At 42.1% G+C, this 18,647-nt stretch overlaps 1 protein-coding gene across 2 annotated transcripts in view; it reads right to left on the reverse strand.

Annotated features, from left to right (window-relative positions):
* Positions 1-1,155: 1,155 nt before the first annotated feature.
* The window catches only part of CASTOR1 (cytosolic arginine sensor for mTORC1 subunit 1), a 125,872-nt gene continuing 108,380 nt past the window's right edge, over positions 1,156-18,647 (reverse strand). The window contains exon 9 of one of the 2 annotated variants that reach the window (XM_073630850.1): positions 1,156-1,308. In XM_073630850.1, coding sequence (XP_073486951.1) covers positions 1,288-1,308 — 21 coding nt within the window. In that variant the 3' untranslated portion in view covers positions 1,156-1,287. Of the gene's footprint in view, positions 1,309-9,800; positions 10,962-18,647 lie in introns of those variants that run through there. The other variant, XM_073630843.1, reaches the window with a different exon arrangement.

The following is an 18,647-nucleotide window of genomic DNA, read 5'->3' on the forward strand; positions in this document are numbered from 1 at the left end:
TGGTAGGAGGGTTTATATAGGGGAGTGAACTTCCTGTATTGGGTATACCAGTGTCCATCACCTGAAGGTGCCTATATACCCATTAAGTTATTGGTTGTTTGTAACATAGGAACCTTCATATCATCTGCCATAGCCCTCCCCCCCATTCCACCCATCAATAGGGGCTGGCCCCTGTCTAACCTGTCTGCCCGATTATAATATAATTCACCCTCCCCCCACAATCCTAGTTTAAATACTCCACCAGCTTTCCCATAAACCTCTCCCCCAGCACAGTAGACCCCTTCCATTTAGATGCAAACCATCTTTAGCATATAGGTTGCACCCTAATGAAAAGTCAGCCCAGTGCGCTAAAAACCCAAATCCCTCCTCCTTACACCAGGTCTTTAGCCATGAATTGGCACCAGGGAGACAGCAAACCATTCGGGAGAGGTGATCCTGGCAACAAATTATTCTATCAGTCCTTCTGATTGTAGAATCCTCTATTACCACCAACTGTCTAGGCCCACCTGGACTCCCCTCATCACCCCTACTAGATAGGCTGCTCTCCCGGCTGTTAGGGGGAGCAATGACATCTAGGGCTGCCACCTCTGAGCTTGATATTCCCACATCTTCACCCAACATGGCGAATAAAATGGAAAAATATTTTATATATATATATATATATATATATATATATATATATATATATATATATATATATATATACACACACACACACACACATTTTGTTATGTTACAGCCTTATTCCAAAATGGATTAAATTCATTATTTTCCTCCAAGTTCTACAAATACCACAAAAACGTTTGTTTGAAATCTTTGCAAATTTATAAAAAATAAAAAAATGAAAAAAGGTCACATGCACATAGGTATTCAAAGCCTTTGCTCAATACTTTGTTGAAGCACCTTTGGCACCAATTACAGCCTCAAGTCTTTTTGAGTATGATGCTACAAGGTTGGCACAACTATTTTTGGACAGTCTCTCCCATTGTTCTTTGCAGGACCTCTCAAGCTCCATCAAGTTGGATGGGGAGCATCAGTACACAGCCATTTTCAGATCCCTTCAGAGATGTTCAATCAGGTTCAAGTCTGGGCTCTGGCTGGGCCACTCAAGGACATTCACAGCGTTATCCACTGTTACCTTGGCTTGTTGCTTAGGGTCGTTGTCCTGTTGAAAGATGAACCTTCGCACCAGTTTGAGGTCCAGAGTGCTCTGGAGCAGGTTTTCATCAGGGTTTTCATCAAGGTGGTCTCCGTACATTGCTACATTCATCTTTCCCTCGATCCCGACTAGTCTCCCAGTTCCTCCTGCTGAAAAAACATCCCCACAGCAATCGATCAATCCTGATAGCTGTCAGTACATCTAATTTCTTGGGACCAGGACAGTACAGATATGGTCCAAATGACCCCCTTTTTTGAAAGTAGACAGTCCAAGGTATTTAGTAGGAGTCATGGCAAGCTTTTTGAAGTTATGATTTTTATTGAGTTTTTTGTAAAAACATTTTTTTTAATTTATTTTAATTTTCATACTGTCAACAGTGCACTACAGTGTCATAATTTATGTTGCAGTGATCAGGGCCACTGACTGGTCACAGTATGTAAAAAGTTTTAAATATTACTTTTTATTTTTTTTTTTTTTTTAAAACACTGACCAGAGCAATACAGTCTTACCAAATTACTCTAGGGAAGTGCTCAGGATTTTTTTTACCACATTATGAGGTCTTATACCAGTGAATTTCACTGGTATAAACAACCATTTTTACTGAAAGAAATGGGTTCATTCAGTGTTTACTATTGTGATTAGCCACAGCTAATCACATGGTATAGATGGGCTGTGATTGGTCCAGTCTGTACCATGTGATTACTGTGACCAATCACAGCTAGCAACACAATTGTACACAATGAACGGCATGAAAGGAAGTCATCCATTGTGTACAATGGTCATGTCATCTGCTGTATCTGGTCACAGTGATCACATGGTATCGGTAGCGGCCCATGGGGTGTGCACAAGGTGGCAATGAATGTCCTGCCATCATTTTAATAGGCTTGGCGGGAAGTGATTAAAAGTAAAAAGATTTTGCTGCAATGCCCACCTTCAACCCCCAGCAATGTCCCTGCAATAATCCCCCCCCCCCTACATCAAGATGTTGCCAATTTTCTTTTTTTATTAATTTTTGTTGCAAATTCTATTTTTTTTTTATTATTAGTAAAGTCATAAATCAAAGCCTATTGCACATACCCTTATTTAAAAAAAAAGGAGAAAAGCAAACAAAAACCGTGACATGGCAACCATTGCACTCAATAAACCATACACGAGGACTCTAGAAAAGAGAATATGGACAGAAAGCTTCCAACAGGTACATAGTGTTTTGTTTCTAAAGAAGTGGCACTCTCATAATAGTATTACTGAGTTAACTCAGTGGTGGTAGGAGATTCCAACCAGATGTCCCATACTTTAGAAAATGCTTTTGGGCAGCCTCAGTCAAGTTTCATATGTGAATTTGTACTGCGAAACCCCTGCACTGACCAGGTTCTTCCAAAAGTCAAGTGTGGGGGCTGAGGGACATTTTAAGGATAGTCTTGTGAGCAGAAAACAATAACAAACCTAATAGTGTTCTCACAGCTCTGGTTGTATAGCCAATTTTCTTAACTGATTAGTGGCCAGAGTCATTTAACTTCCTATAAACCCAGGTTGTCACGGACATACCTCCTGGGGTGGCTTAATCAGAGCTGGATTTCAGAATAGGGGACAAAAGACCCACAAACTGATTTGGGCAACAGAAAACACTGGGGACAGTCGCAGGAACAAATGGGTCCAAAGCGGGGAGCCTAGGACAAAAACAGGTTCAATCAAGAACAAACAGCTAGGCTACATGGAAAAAAGTTTGAAGTCTTACATCTCCAACCCTTAGTCCTAAGGGGAAAACTTTTTTTTTTTTTAAACAAACTGGTTGCCTAGCCAGATATTCCATTCTACAAAGCCAGGTATATCAAATAATTTATCGTATCAGCACAACAAAATAGCCCACAAGGGGTGTGTAGTGACACTTGAGACCGCTAGAGAACTCAAACGTTCAATTCCACAAAAGTCAACATCAGTGCACATGGGGTTAGATCCATGGGAGGAACAAGTTGGTAGATCTTGGGATGGAAGTGTTCCAGTGAGTGAAACCCCCATGTTCAGGGAAAATAAAAACTATCCCAGTCATCTGAAGAGGCTGAAGGATCACGCCAGGGACTACATGGAGACAGGTCCATTGGCTTGCTGAAAACCCAAGCCAATGACTAGAGGGTATGGAACTTTTGAGTGAGGGCTTGGGTTGAACTGCTTTACCCACTGGTGACAGGTAGCTGCCAATGTTGAAACCCCATGATCTGGCCAGATACTGTTGTGTTAGACCATTCAGGGATGGTGCCCACTACAAGGATCCATAAAACTGACTACTCACAAGCAATCACACCAGACTGAACAAAACGGAGAAGTAACAGGTTTGTCCAGGCCACTAAGGCTCCAGGTCGTTGGACAGGCAGGGGTGGCTTTGGATGACTTTGTAGGTCAGGCTGTCCCTTTGGAAAGGGGGGACATTGAGGGCTACCATGTACCATTAGGGTTATTCAGGTCCCAAGGCAGGGAATGTTCCTGAAGAAGGGAATGGAGGCCGGGATGGGGCACAGCTCCAGAAACCATATGGACTGGAGACAGGGGTCCAGGGCTGGGAGGAACCCAGGAAAACTGGGGAAATTTTTTTTTTATGCAAAAAAGCACATAGCAGATGAGGGGAAACTGAAAGGGGAATAATTAGCAAGAGATTGGCCTATGACCTTAAGGCTGGGTTCACAGCAGGGGTCCGGTGCTTCCCTGTTCTCCATTTCAGGGACATATCAGGCCCGAATTTTTGCTGAATTCGAGCCCGAGACGGAGCCAAAGACGCACAGAGCGCCTGTGCAATGCGCTCCACGGCCACCCGAGATGTGTGAACCAGCTCCATTAAGAGCCGGTCACAATCTCCTGTCATGCGAATTGGATGCAGGGAAACCAGCATCCAATTCGCATAAGTGTGAACCCAGCCTAAAGGGGCACTCATCACCTAAATTCCTTAGAGACAAACTACTCAAGGATCCTCCATGATGCACTTGAAGTAGGGGCACACCCATCTCCATTCAGAATGCTTTTATGAGGTTAGCTGACTGCAAAGTTCAAGCTCTCTGGGCTAAATGGTAGCCAGGCACTAACTGTAGAAGTTGATGAAGGGTGGGATTCAGCCAACCTCTGCCTAGACCTCCTACGTTGAGGTGGGAATGCTTTCTGGTTACTGCATTACTAACCATGGTGCAGGGTTCAAGCGAGTCAGATGCTCCTTGGATATGGCATCATGCAGCACAAGCAGAGTGCTCTGTGCATCTGTATGCACAACAGACCCATCCAGAACATAGCTTAGATACCTCCAACAAGTCATCATATAACTGAACCATAAGGTTCCAGACATTTGTTCAATTTGGGCCATGAAATAGGTTTCATGGTAACCTAATTTGACAGGTTAAGGCAGTGCTGTGTCTTGGCCTAGGCCGGCAAAGCCCAGGCGCAGGACGGCAAAAAAAGCCCCCCCTCCCCCCCCGGGTGCAGCGTTCGGAGAGCGTCTCTCTCAAAGAGCGTGTGGTGACATTCCCCCCTCCCCTCCACACAGACGGGAGAGCAGAGTGACAGCTGGTCAGTTTCTCTTCCTGTGTTGTGACCCCAGGTGCACATGCAGCTGTCAGATTGTGGCTTCCAGATTTGGAAGGGTTGAGAGTAAGATATGGATCCTCACAGTCTCTCCTTGCAAACCTCATGACACAGTTTATCTGTGCTACAGCTTTCCCACTTTGTTTTTCCTATCCCCCATTATCTGAAATACGGACTCTGGTAATTAACCCTCTGTGTCCTTGGTGCTAGGGGAGGACTGTGCTTCTCTACTCTGTTTCAATGGACACATGTACACTGCTGCTTACCTAAATAGTTAACTCTTTACAGATTAACATCTGCAGACTGGTGCTTCTGGTATAAGCCTAGGTTCAGACTTGGGCGATCTCAGACATCGCATGTGATTCGCACCCGTGTTGCTCACATGCGATGTCTGAGCAATGCGGTTTCAGCCATACAGTTGTATGGCTGAACTTGCATTGGATTCACACAGAAAAAAAGTGAAGGGTCTTGTTTTTTCCCCGTACTGGAATCAGATCGTATGGGTGTTCTCATCTATGTGATCCGATTCCTGTACAAATCCACAGTTCGCACTGCGATCTGTGAACCAATCTGAGGGTGTCATTAACTTTGTAATGACACCCGCAGCAGTTCGCAGAAGGCAGTGTGAACTGCCTGCGGGAAGGATGCAATGCAGCAATTGACAGGCAGCGATATGCTGCCACCTCAACACCTGTATGGGCACTGGGGAGGCTGTCCTTGATGGGCACTGGTGAGTGGCACTGATGGGCACTGGTGAGGCTGCACTTGGTACCCACTTTAAGCCCACGTTCACATTGGGCCGATTTGGCATGCTATTGCCAGAAATAACACCAAACCTGTGCGATGCCGACTTTGTGGCGCCGCACCAATTCCCAAAAGTAGTTCCTGTACTACTTTTGGCAACTTCAGGGGCGATCTGAATAGACATCTGTGCATGAACCCGCACAGATGTCTGTCAAATTGTCCATGAAGTCGGACTACATTGCCAGTTTGAAATCGTGGAGTTCAGCTGAACTCGCACGATTTCAAACCCGCCCTGTGAACGTGGGATCAATGGACAGAGGAAGAGGTGGAGCCTAAAGAGGAAGGGGTGTGGTTTACAGATGACAGGAAGGGGTGGGTCATATTTAAATTAGGGGGTGCATGAGTTTAGTCAGGCCTAGGGCAGCACAAAACCTAAATGCACCACTGGGTTAAGGTCACTGCTAACACATGAGGGTTATATCAGCCATTTCCAATTGGGTTTCAAGGTGGGATTTTAAGTGCCGTCAGTAAAACCCCTGAAGGTAAACATGCTTCTACCTGTCTAGCAGTGTTTCTGGGTGATGCCTAGCCACTTTAACAATGTAGCTGAAGAGAACTCATGAGGTAAACCCTATAACCATAGGGTCATCAGATTGCGCCGGTTCCCCCAGACACAGTAGATGACCCCTGAACCACTCAGGGAGTGTGAGCTAGCTTGTAGCAGAAAGACCACCCCTCGGTGTTTAAATGCAAATATGAATAATTTACAAAATAATGTAACATTTTGCTCTTTTTACATTCTTGACTATTTTGTCTACGTCAGAATAAAATCTAAATTAAAGTGATGGTATAGTCAGAAGTTTTTTTTTTATCTAAATGCATGCTTACCCGAGCCCATCTCTACCCAGCGTTGGCCATGACTGAATCAGCCATCCGGGACTCTCCCTCCTGATTGGCTGAGGCAGCAGCGGTGCCATTGGGTCCTGCTGCTGTAAATCAAATTCAGTTAGCCAATCAGGAGAGAGGGGCAGGGCCAAACCACAGTTTCATGTCTGAATGGACACACGGAGCTGCAGCTCGGGTACCCCCATAGCAAGCTAAAATTGAAATCAAATTTTATTTCAGGTGGTAACATTACAGAATGCTAAATAGTCCATGGGTCTGAAAAATGATACAAAGCAAACTATACAGAGATGCAATCATACTTAAAATCATAGTTTTTCTAACCATTCAATTAGGTTAAGTGCGCAGCTCATCTTTCAGCGCCGAGCTGGTCTGAGTGGCAGGATGACTAGCTCCTGTGCATATGCAGGAGGCATGTCACCCCTCGCCAATAAAGAAGCCTGTGGATTTTGGAGAGGGGAGGATTACAGCCTTTTAGTTCCGCTTAAAACTCCAAGCTTCCCACAATAAATATCGGTAGCTAACGCAGTACAAGACCCAATTATCTTCCTATAAGAGAGACCTTACGCCCTGAAATATTGCAGCAAAATATCATCTGCTCTTTGCACACATGACTGTTTTTAGTCATAAAGCTCTCTGGCTTCTCTAGGAATATATGCATTAAAATTAACTTTACGAATAACTGATTTAATCAAATCTAACGGAAAAATCTGTGTGGTCAAAACTTCATCTGATGTCAAAAGTATTTACAGCTACTTTTACCAGAAGTGCTTATGGCATCTTAAGATCAGATTATAGATAATAAACATATGATTCAGGCATAAAACCGACAGCACGCTGATAGTTTTTTTTTAGCATTTTTATTACCCAACATACAGTCTAAATGCAACCTAAAATGTGTTTAAAGCAGAGGTCCGCCCACCTCTACAAAAATTAAAAGCCAGCAGCTGCACATACTGCAACTGCTAACTTTTAATAATCGGACACTTACCTGTCCTGGAGTCCAGTGATGTTAGCACCGCAGCTGATGTTTCCATCAGCTGTCGGGTGCATGCCACCTCCATTGCGAGTAAGGGAACCTGGCAGTGTAGCCTTTCGGCTTCACACCGGGAACCCTACTGCGCATTTGCAAGGCACCGCTCCTCTCTCCTACTGGCCCAGCAATAGGGGGAGGAGGGGGGAGCCCCAGCCATGACGTCAATACCCGTGGCTGAGGCTCGCGGAAGTGGGGAAAGCATACCTGTGAAAAGACAGGTATGCTGTTCCCCCTCCCCCCCCCCAAATGTGGCACCCGAGGAGGGGGGGGGGAGTACAATGAGCGGAAGTTCCACTTTTGGGTGGAACTCCGCTTTAAATATTCTTTGTATATAATACTGTCACAAAAAACAACTCCACATCATCTTACAGTAGTGTCAAATGCTAAGGCAACTTCAAAGCCAAAACGTAGTAAAGGAGGCAAATCCACTGAAAGTAAGGGAGCTGCAGAGTTCTGGCTGTGGTATTCCATTATTCATAAGGCAGTTGAGTGTACAAAACAGATCCACATTGTGATATCATTATGTAATCAATTGAGGTATTTTCATTTGTACGGAAATCGCACAAACAATCCATGGAGGGTTAATAGCCAGAGCTATTCCAACTTTAGCAAGCCTCTATAACAAATCTTGTTAAATTATCAAAAAATACAAGTGCTGAAATACCTCTACCTTTAGAAAATGCTGCCAAGGTCCCTAAAGCTTTTGGCACGTCTTAAGGCATAGGCACTTGGTCATTTGGGCTCTGCTGAACGGACAGTTAGGCCCCTTTCAGACAGAACAGATCTGTCTGCTCAGCAGGGATGGGGGGGATGTCCGCTGATCCACACTGAGCAGGCAGATGACAGATCCGTGTCCGCTCCGCTATGCAGAACGGACACAGACACAGCCCGCTCTCCTCTATGCGGCAGTCAGATAAAAACTGCCTGCATGTTTGTTTTGATCTGATCCGCCAGATGGATGGCAAACTTATCGCCATACATCTGTTTTTAGAGAATTTTATCAGATCGGATGCCCAGCAGGTCTGCTGAATCTACCGCCCCAGAGAAAACAATGGGTGGTCCAATCGGGTCCACTTGAAAAACAGACAGGCGGACCTGATTGGCCTGCTTGTGTGAGAAGGGCCTTAGGATTCAGACTGCCTGATCCTCCTCTTTGTCGGAGATCATGTAACCAAGTGCCTAGAATTTCAATTGTGTAAAATACTGAAGGGAGTCTGTAGCAGCAATTGTGCCAATGTGGAATGATATTAAAGTTGGAAGAACAATGTATCCTATATTATCTGCTCACATCATACAATAGTTTACATACTGTAAGGAATAGATTAGCTGCAGGGTGCAAGTGAACAGAAGAGGTTCGCTGTCAATGTAAACAGACATAAGATTTACTATTTGCAACTCCAGCTCGCGGTAGGGGCTCAGCAGGGGGTTGACCTTTGGGTACAATCCCATACATTTAACTATGTGTTTGAGGTGACCTCCTATAAAGGGTACACATTGTGTAGCTATGCCACGTTCCTCAATATTTTTCTTCAGGATTGTCCCCTTAAAGTGGTATCCTAATGGGGACATTAGGCTCTCTTGGTGTTTACACAATGCTTCCTAAATGTTGCTCAATGTCTCTCGCAGTTATATTTACTCCTGCGGGTTCATTTTATACCAGCTAGACTAGTTCATATGAGAGAGAGAGAGAGGACACCACCTGCACTCGCTGCAGTAGGGATCATGGTGATCTGATACATTTATTATGGCGGTGCCCAAATTTGCATCTATATTGGAAGGAGGTTATACACTATTAAAATCGGGTCTTTCAGGTTCAGATCTCTGAGGATTCCAAACAATGCTTGCTGGGCATTTCAGATTTACCCGACCCCCCCCCGTTGAGGATATCCCCAAGCAATCTATAGCTAGAGCCCTTTTTCAGGCCCGTAAATGGATCACCCAAACGGGAGATATCATACGACTTGAAAAATATATCTACCAGCACAGAGGATGTACTGGTAAATTTGACAAACTCTGGACTCCCTGGTAAGATATTCAGGGCCCAACCCTGATACACCTTTTTCTGGACCGCATTTTGTAAACATGGTAGATGGTTAAAAATTCCATCAGGAGGCTCGGGGGGGGGGGGGGGGGGGATTTGTATTTGTTTAATATAAGTGTATGACTGTCTATACCTAGATTTATGATGACTGATGTTATATTATAGATGGTGTCCATTTGCTTAATGTGTGATGCTGTTATCTGCAGTATTTGCTCATAACTGTGTATTCTTTATTTCATTTGTTTAACGTCTTTGTTTTCTTTTTTCTTTCATCTCAAAAGAGACAGGAGATGCTGCAGACATTCTAATAAACTAACAAAAAATGGCCAGTTTGGAAAACTAAACTACCAACCAAATTAAATGTGACTGCTTTTATGCTTACAACATAGGTTTCATTGGTTAAGTCTTGTCAACATCCAAATGGCACTGAACATCAAATATATGAAGCAAAAGCTGGTATAGTTTTCCAGGATATTATAGGTCAGACCATTAATAAACCAACACAAAATTGACATTCATTCATATAAGACCTAGTCTGACTTAAGGACAGTGTCTCCCCTTACCCAGAATTTTGTATTTTCAAATATATAAAATAAACCTCACTCTTAGACTGGCATCACTAGTCAGCAATCAATAGTGTTGGTCTTAGGACTTTGCGCAGCATTACTCAGATTCAATATTGCACAAAAAAATGGAAACAGTTTGGTCTTATAACACTCAATAACAATGCACATATATTTTGCAACCAATAAAAACCGGCCTTCGTTAAAGGCTGACCAGTGTAAACTATTGAAACTTGATTTCCAAGGGTTAATTCTTAGCACTCTTTGTGCTTTATCCCAGCAATCATCTTGGCCATTTGCAAATTTAACACTGCCCTCACAATTAAGCCAAAACATTGTAGGCAACCCACCTTGGGGCAAATCTTTTCAATTCACTGCACCAAAGCACTGCAAACACTGCCTTAAAAAGTAGTGTACACAGCAGGCGATATCACACTTGGCTACGTTTGAGTGTGATATTATGCTAAAACATTTAAAAAAATTATTGCCACATTGAATATCTATCAAATCATTTATCTATGGATACGGATTCCTTTTGCAACTTAAAAGAAGCTTGGTGCAAAAACACAAAGAACACACAAAAACTAAACAGTCAAAGTGCGCAAATACAACAGAGAATTGTCTGCCTACACTAGAACCCGTAGTGACTACCCGAATATCAGAACATAGCTTATTGTGTTCAGTAAACGTTCAGTCAGCTGGCACTGGAGAGAGTCAACATAGCACCTTAAATAGATCTAACTGATAAAAAATTCTCTTCTTCTTCACACGTCTGGCTTGGCAATACGTCACACCCAGCCAAAAAGCATGTGCAGCCTATGGCCCAACTTCCTCCTCTCTGTCTAGTTGCATCATCGAAGACTGGTGAACTGAGAGGCAGAGCTTGCCTCAGTTATTATTTTCCTGACGCTGGTTTAGTAACTCAATCACACAGTTAATGTCTTCTTCTGGAACCTGTTTAGTAGAAAAAGAGAAGGGCAAAATGTTAGACAGGAAACAATATGCAAGTTAGGAAATTAAAACATATTATACAAAACATTTCATGTGTATTTGTGCTCCGAATTCTACATGGGAGCTGCTAATATGAAACAAAAAAGCTCCAAAAAAGTGTAAGTACCTTACAAATTTGTTAGGTGCTTTTTTTTTTAGGACAGTAAGCATATAAAAAACTGAATTTGTTTCCATTTTGCAGAAAAAAATACACTATAGCTAGCTCAAAGATAGCATTTATTTAGGATCTATGGGGTGCTTACAATACCACCAGTCATACTCTGGGAAACAGCCACGGTCCTTAGCACTCACCTGTAGGTAGTCAGAGGCAGGTAACAGGTTATAGGAAACCAACCAAATAGTCTCAATAAGGAGTGCTAAAAGTTAATATTCAAGCTCAAGCTTCACCTCTCCTTGGTCAGGCTTACTTGAAGAGCAAACTCAGCAAACCTCTCCCCTGGACCCATATAGCATCCTGCAAGTCATTTCACATGATGTACCAAGGTGAGTGCTCAAAAAGGATCCAGTGCTTAGGCAGCAACTTTTGGGCAGTCCCATGCAACTATCCCCAAGTAAGGCCCAAGTGTAGTTTCTCAAAGATATTCCTCTAGGAACTAATCTGGCTGTAGACCACCTTACCTTAGGTCTATGTGTTCAACACAAACTTCTAGGTCCATCACCTAAGAACGCTATCAAAAATTTGGAAGCCTGCTGCATTGGGAGGGGTTATATACCTGAGAGAAGTTCAGTCCCCTTTTCACTGAGTATTAGCATCTATTCACCTGAAGGTGACAGTATATAACCTAACGATAATGACTATAAAGCCCTGTATCTTGGGATGTACAATAAAGAAACTGTATGTAACGACTGCCTGTTTGTTGCCCACATAGTTAATGATTACCATTAGTATCAAATAGAGGTCGACCGATATGGGTTTTTCTCTGGCCGATGCTTATATTTAGAAATCACGGTGGCCGATGGCCGATATATGATGCCGATTTTTTTTGGGCCGATATATTAGGCCGATTTTTTCTTTTTTTTTCCCTTTATCTCATAAAATCTAACAGTTAGACCCCTTTCACACTGGGGCGTTTTTCAGGCACTTTTGGGCTAAAAATAGCGCCTGTAAAATGGCTCCCCTGCAGTCTGTGTGAAAGCTCGAGTGCTTTCACACTGAGGCGATGTGCTGGCAGGATCTTAAAAAAAAGTCCTGCAAGCAGCATCTTTGGAGCGGTGTATACACCGCTCCTCCACCACTCCTGCCCATTGAAATGAATGCGCACCACCGCCGAAGCGCCTGCAAAGCGTTTCGGCAGCAGCGCTTCAGGGGCGCATTTAACCCCTTCCTCGGCCACTAGCTGGGTTATAAGCGCCCCGCTAGCAGCCGAATAGCGCCGCTAAAATGACGGTAAAGCGCAGCTAAAACTAACAGCATTTTACCGTCAACGCATGCCTGCTCCAGTGTGAAAGCAGCCTTAAGTAATAAGTGATACAGAAAATTTTTTACATTTAAACATTTATTAAACAAAACAAACCTCCAATCAGTTCACTTGTATGTATAATTTAGATTTTAAAAAAATAACTATATCTTAAATATTAAATACACAAAAACAGGTAATCAAAACTTTTGGACGAAAAAAAATGGGCTAACTTTACTGCTTTTTTTTTTTTTTTTTTAAATTTCATTAGTGTATTTTTAAAAAAAAATTGCATTTGAAAGACAGCTGCGCAAATACCATGTGACATAAAATATTGCAACAACCGCTATTTTATTCCCTAGGGTCTCTGCTAAAAAAATATATATAATATTTGGGGGTTCTAAGTGATTTTCTAGCAGAAAATACAGGATTTTTACTTGTAAGCAACAAGCGTCAGAAAAGATTTAGTCTTTAAATGGTTAAACTGAGAGCTTCTACACATGGAGTTCAGTCTATTGATAAAAGAACCTGAGAGATACAATGTTTCTTCTTATCAGATTTGGCAGGCTGCCCAGAGGAGGAGAGAAGAAAACTTCAGACAACTTGCATTGACTTCTATTACAGAAGTCATTTGCAAGTCCCGCTGAAGTTTTAATCGGCTTTTTTTATCAGCACAATCAGCCGATGCCGATTAAATAAAAAAAGCCAAATATCAGCCGATATATCGGTCGACCTCTAGTATCAAACCACATCCTAAAAATTGGCCCCAACCCCAAGGTGTATTAAGAGGACCACCATTAAAATTAACCAATCCACAATTAAGATAAGAAAATGTAAGGTTTCTAAAAAAAAAAAAAAAAAAAAAAAAATGGGGTGGGGGAGACACAGAGGAGAGGGAGAAAGTCCCTCAACCCCTCCAATCCACTAGTAAAACAATATATAGCCTATATTTAGGCTATAAAAGCATTCCAGAGAGTGATAAAACTGTCGCAGAAAATTATCACAGGCCCAGATCTAGTAATGAAGAACTGGGGGAAAGAAGACATTTTTTGGAGAGCCCAAACTATTTTGGGGTCCCACCCATGTAATTTCCATACTGGCAGGCTTCACAATAAAAAAAAAAACCCTGGGCTGTACAGCTTTTTAATCCCAGGGGAGAGGGGTTAATATGACTAAAGCTGGCCATTTGTAAGTTAGTTTTTTTTGATCAGTCAGCGAGGTGGGGGTGTATCTTATTTATTGTGTGTAAGTTCTATGTAGCTCAGTTTGTTTTATGCAACACTGGATATTTTATATGCAACCCCAATTCAAAAAAAAAACTTTGGGGCCCTGTGTAGGATCTACAAAAAAATTAGAATGCAACGATTTGCAAATCTCATAAACCCATATTTTTTTCACAATAGAAAACATCAAATGTGTAAACTGAGAAAATGCATAATTTTAAGGGAAAAAAAAAGTAAATTTTTGAAGTTACTGCCCACTTGTCTCAAACAAGTTGGGACAGGGCAACAAGCTGGCAATGTAAGTGGTACTAACAAGGAAGACTGAGAAAAACATTTTGCAACTGATTAGGTTAATTGGCAACAGGTCAGTAACATGACTGGGTATTTAAAGAGCATCTTAGAGTCAAAGTGTCTCAAAAAGTAAAGATGGGCAGAGGTCCACCAATCTGAAAATCTGCATCTAAAAATTGTGAAACAAATTGCAAAATAATGTCCCTTAGCGCAAAATTGCAAAGATTTTAAATATATATCATCTATATTACGTAATATCATCAAGAGTCTGAGAATCTGAAAAAAATCTTTGTGCAAGGGACAGGGCTAAAACAAATATTGAATGGCTGTGATCTCCTGGCCCTCAGATAGCACTGTATTAACCACTTCAGCCCCGGAAGATTTTACCCCCTTCCTGACCAGAGCGTTTTTTTGCGATTCGGCACTGCGTCGTTTTAACGGACAATTGCGCGGTCGTGCGACGTGGCTCCCAAACAAAATTGACGTCCTTTTTTTCCCACAAATAGAGCTTTCTTTTGGTGGTATTTGATCACCTCTGCGATTTTTATTTTTGGCGCTATAAACAAAATAAGAGCGTTAATTTTGAAAAAAACGCATTATTTTTTACATTTTGCTATAATAAATATCCCCCAAAAATATATAAAAAAACATTTTTTTTCCTCAGTTTAGGCCGATTGTATTCTTCTACATATTTTTGGTAAAAAAAAAAAAAAAAATCGCAATAAGCGCAAACGTTATAGCGTTTACTAAATAGGCGATAGTTTTATGGCATTTTTATTAATAATTTTTTTTTTTTACTAGTAATGGCAGCGATCAGCGATTTTTATTGTGACTGCGATGTTATAGCGGACATTTTTGGGACCATTGTCATTTATACAGCAATCAGTGCAATTAAAAATGCACCGATTACTGTGTAAATGGCACTGGCAGTGAAGGGGTTAACCACTAGGGGGCGGGGAGGGGTTAAGTGTGTCCTAGGGAGTGATTACTAACTGTAGGGGGATGGGCTGTATGTGTGACATCACTGATCTCCACTCCAATGACAGGGAGCAGAGATCGAGTGACACTTGTCACTAGGCAGAACGGGGAGATGCTGTTTACAACGGCATCTCCCCATTAATCCTCTCCGTGAGGTGATTGCAGGTATCCCCGCGGCGATCGAGTCCACGGGACCCGCGACCCGACTCACGGAGCTCCCAGCCGGCGCGCACGCAATGGCACGGCGGCAATTCAAATGGATGAACAGGTACGCCCATTTGCCCAGCCGTGCCATTCTGCCGACGTACATCGGCATGCGCCGGTCGGGAACCGGTTAAAAACAGGCATGATTATGTGATGGACATCATTGCATGGGGTCAGGAATACTTCCAGAAATCACTGTCTGAATACAGTTTACTGTGCCATTCAAAAATGAAAATGAAATCTCTTTATAATGCAAAGAAAAAGCCATATTGGGACATGATCCAGAAACACCACAGCCTTCTTTGGACCAAAGCTCATTTAAAATAGTTTGTTACAAAGTAGAAAACTGTTCTGTGGTCAGGTGATTTAAAATTTGGCATTCTTTAAAAGGTAGTGGACGTCAACAGGATGGAGGACCCAATACGGACTGCTCAGAATAGAGAGTGATATTCCAAAACATGGCGCCACTGGAACATGTTCACATGAAATTCTGATGAGGGCAAGGCCCTAATGAATACCTGTTCTGGGAAGTGACTTTTCCCTGGCCTCTTTATGGTGCTGCACATGCTGGCTTAGCAAACCCCCCCCCCCCCCCTTCTCCCTATATTTACCCTCTTCTACTCTCTATATAAAACAAAAAATGTGTGTCCCGCCAGGACCTGGCTCTCAACCTCACTCTGGGGAAAGCTGTAGGATGAGGAAGTTTTCTACTATATTCCACAGTTTCCATCATGTCTTTTATCCAGAGACTCTTGATTTAAACCTTTCTACTAACGGTCTTCGAATGATTTGTACTTTCTAACCTTATGCATTTTCATATCTGTTATAGATTGTTGCGACATTCTTCTCCTGTGTTTCCTTCTATTGTATTATTTTACTGTTGAACATGCCTAGATGCAGTTTGTTAGATACTTTTGTCCAAATAAAGGATTCCAAAAAAAAAAAAATTTACTTATAACATTACTGATGGTATGGGGGTGCATTAATGTGTATGGAATGGGCAGCTTGCACATCTGGAAAAGTACCACCAATGCTGAAAGATCACTATGTCTTTTTCAGGGAAGGCCTTGCATATTTAAGCAGGACAATGCTAAACTGCATACTGCATTTATTATAATAGCATGGCTTGTAGTAGAAGAGTTCAGGTGCTTAACTGGCCTGCCTGCGGTCCAGACCTTTCACCAATTGAAAATATTTGGTGCATCTTGAAATGGGGAAAAAAAAAAAATACAACAAAGAATCACCATTACTGTTGAGCAGTTAGAATCCTATATCAGGAAGGAATGGTACAACATTCCTCTCCCAAAACTCCAGCAACTGGTCTCCTCAGTTCCCAGATGATTACAGAAGAGAGGATGCTACACCGTGGTAAACATGGCTCTGTCCCAACTTTGAGATGTGTGCTGCCATCAATTTCAAAATGACCTTATTTTTTTTTCTTCAAATGGTGCATTTTCTTAGTTAAACATTTGATAGGTTTTCTATTGTGAATAAAATATGAGATTTGCAAATCATTGCATTCTGTTTTTATGTAGACACAACGTCGTAACTTTTTCAGAATTGGGGTTGTAGGATGCCAGATGGAACTACATCAGTTTTTCATTTTATGATTTTTATTACAGAACTTAATTTATTTATTACAGAGAGAACATGCAAATTCCATGCAGGTAGTGCCACGGCTGAGATTCTAACAGACAACCCTAGTGTGTGATAATACATTTTTTGAATCTTCAAGGTTTTTGTTGATAGGGGTTTAAGTTCTCTTAAAGGCCTTATTTGCTCTGCAGGTTTAGCCCTGCAGCCACCAATTGCTGCTAGGTCTATTTGCCAAAGTATCGTTAACTGGATGAGATACATGAACAGGAGTCACTTCTTAATAAGTCACTGAACAGTATTGACTGGCATATTTAAGGCTTTGAATATCTTTTTATATTTTTTTTCCATCTTTATAAAGTTTCATTACCTTGTTCACAGGTCTTGACAGTGCTTTTCTTGCTCCCCATGGCTCAGTACATCCACTTGAGAGCCAAAAAACGCATTGGACTATTCATACACAGACACCAATTGCAATTTAAAAAGCCACCGATGTTTAAGAAGGTATGGGAGCCATGGGCTCATTACGTTATTATTGAACTGTAGAAGCTCTCTTTTTAGACCCTGGTCTGGATGCCTGGGTTCGGGATGATAATGCAGGCTCTTCATCTGGGTTTCCCCCTCTTTATTCTGACTGTCTTTTTCCTCCTCTTGGGCCTAAGTTCCGTTGTTCCAACTTGGTCCCCCCCTCGTACTCCCTTTTCTCTTCCCACTTCTTCCTTTCTATATGATTGGGGCTAGTCCCTGTTTTAAGCTTGCAGTGCACATGGGGTCCACAGGCTCGGATGCCCTCTTAGTCATATGAAATATTTTAGTACATAGATTCTCATTTGTGTTTGCTAGCCTGTTATTAGGCTGACACTCTATTTACGCTGTATTTGCTCTGACCTATGTGACTTCCCTGTACAAAATTAGTTTTGTATTCTGACTTTTAATCATAAAAAAGATTGAAAGAAAAAAGCCAGATGTGGGAAACTAACCTTAAATTGCCATTTTACCCTGTGTGCATCACCTTGTGTGTCTGTACCAAGGCCAAACATTCCAGGTTCTGTAAACTTTTGATCAGAGCCATTTGGGCGATTTCTATTATGGATCTAAAAAGAAGCCAGACAACTATGTGATAATAAATGGCTTCACATGATCATTGTCCTTAACCACTTAAGGTCCGCCCCTATAGCAGTTTTACTCTTTGCCAGGTCACACACACACACATTATATATATATATATATATATATATATATATATATATATATATATATATATATATTTACACACGCACACACATACACACACAGTATCTCACAAAAGCGAGTACACACCCCACGTTTTTGTAAATATTTTATTATATATCTTTATGTGACAAACACTGAAGAAATGGCTACAATATAAACTAGTGAGTGTACAGCTTTTATAAACAGTGTAAATTTGCTGTCCCCTCAAAATAACTCAACACACAGACATTAATGTCTAAACTGCTGGCAACAAAAGTGAGTAAACCCCCAAGTGAAAATGTCCAAATTAGCCATTTCCCCTCCCCGATATCATGTGACTCGTTAGTGTTACAAGGGCTCAGGTGTGAATGGGGAGCAGGTTTGTTAAATTTGGTGTTATCGCTCTCACTCTCTCATACTGGTCACTGGAAGTTCAACATGCCAAGACCCTGAAACTGAGCTGCAGCACAGTGGCCAAGACCATACAGCGGTTTAACAGGACAGGTTCCACTCAGAACAGGCCTCGCCAGGGTGACCAAAGAAGTTGAGTGCACGTGCTCAGCGTCATATCCAGAGGTTGTCTTTGGGAAAATAGACGTATGAATGCTGCCAGCATTGCTGCAGAGGTTGAAGGGGTGGGGGGTCAGCCTGTCAGTGCTCAGACCATACGCCGCACACTGCATCAAATTGGTCTACATGGCTATCATCCCCAAAGGAAGCCTCTTCTAAAG

This window comes from Aquarana catesbeiana, linkage group LG01, assembly GCF_042186555.1.
Source record: "Aquarana catesbeiana isolate 2022-GZ linkage group LG01, ASM4218655v1, whole genome shotgun sequence".
Classification (NCBI taxonomy): Eukaryota; Metazoa; Chordata; class Amphibia; order Anura; family Ranidae; genus Aquarana; species Aquarana catesbeiana.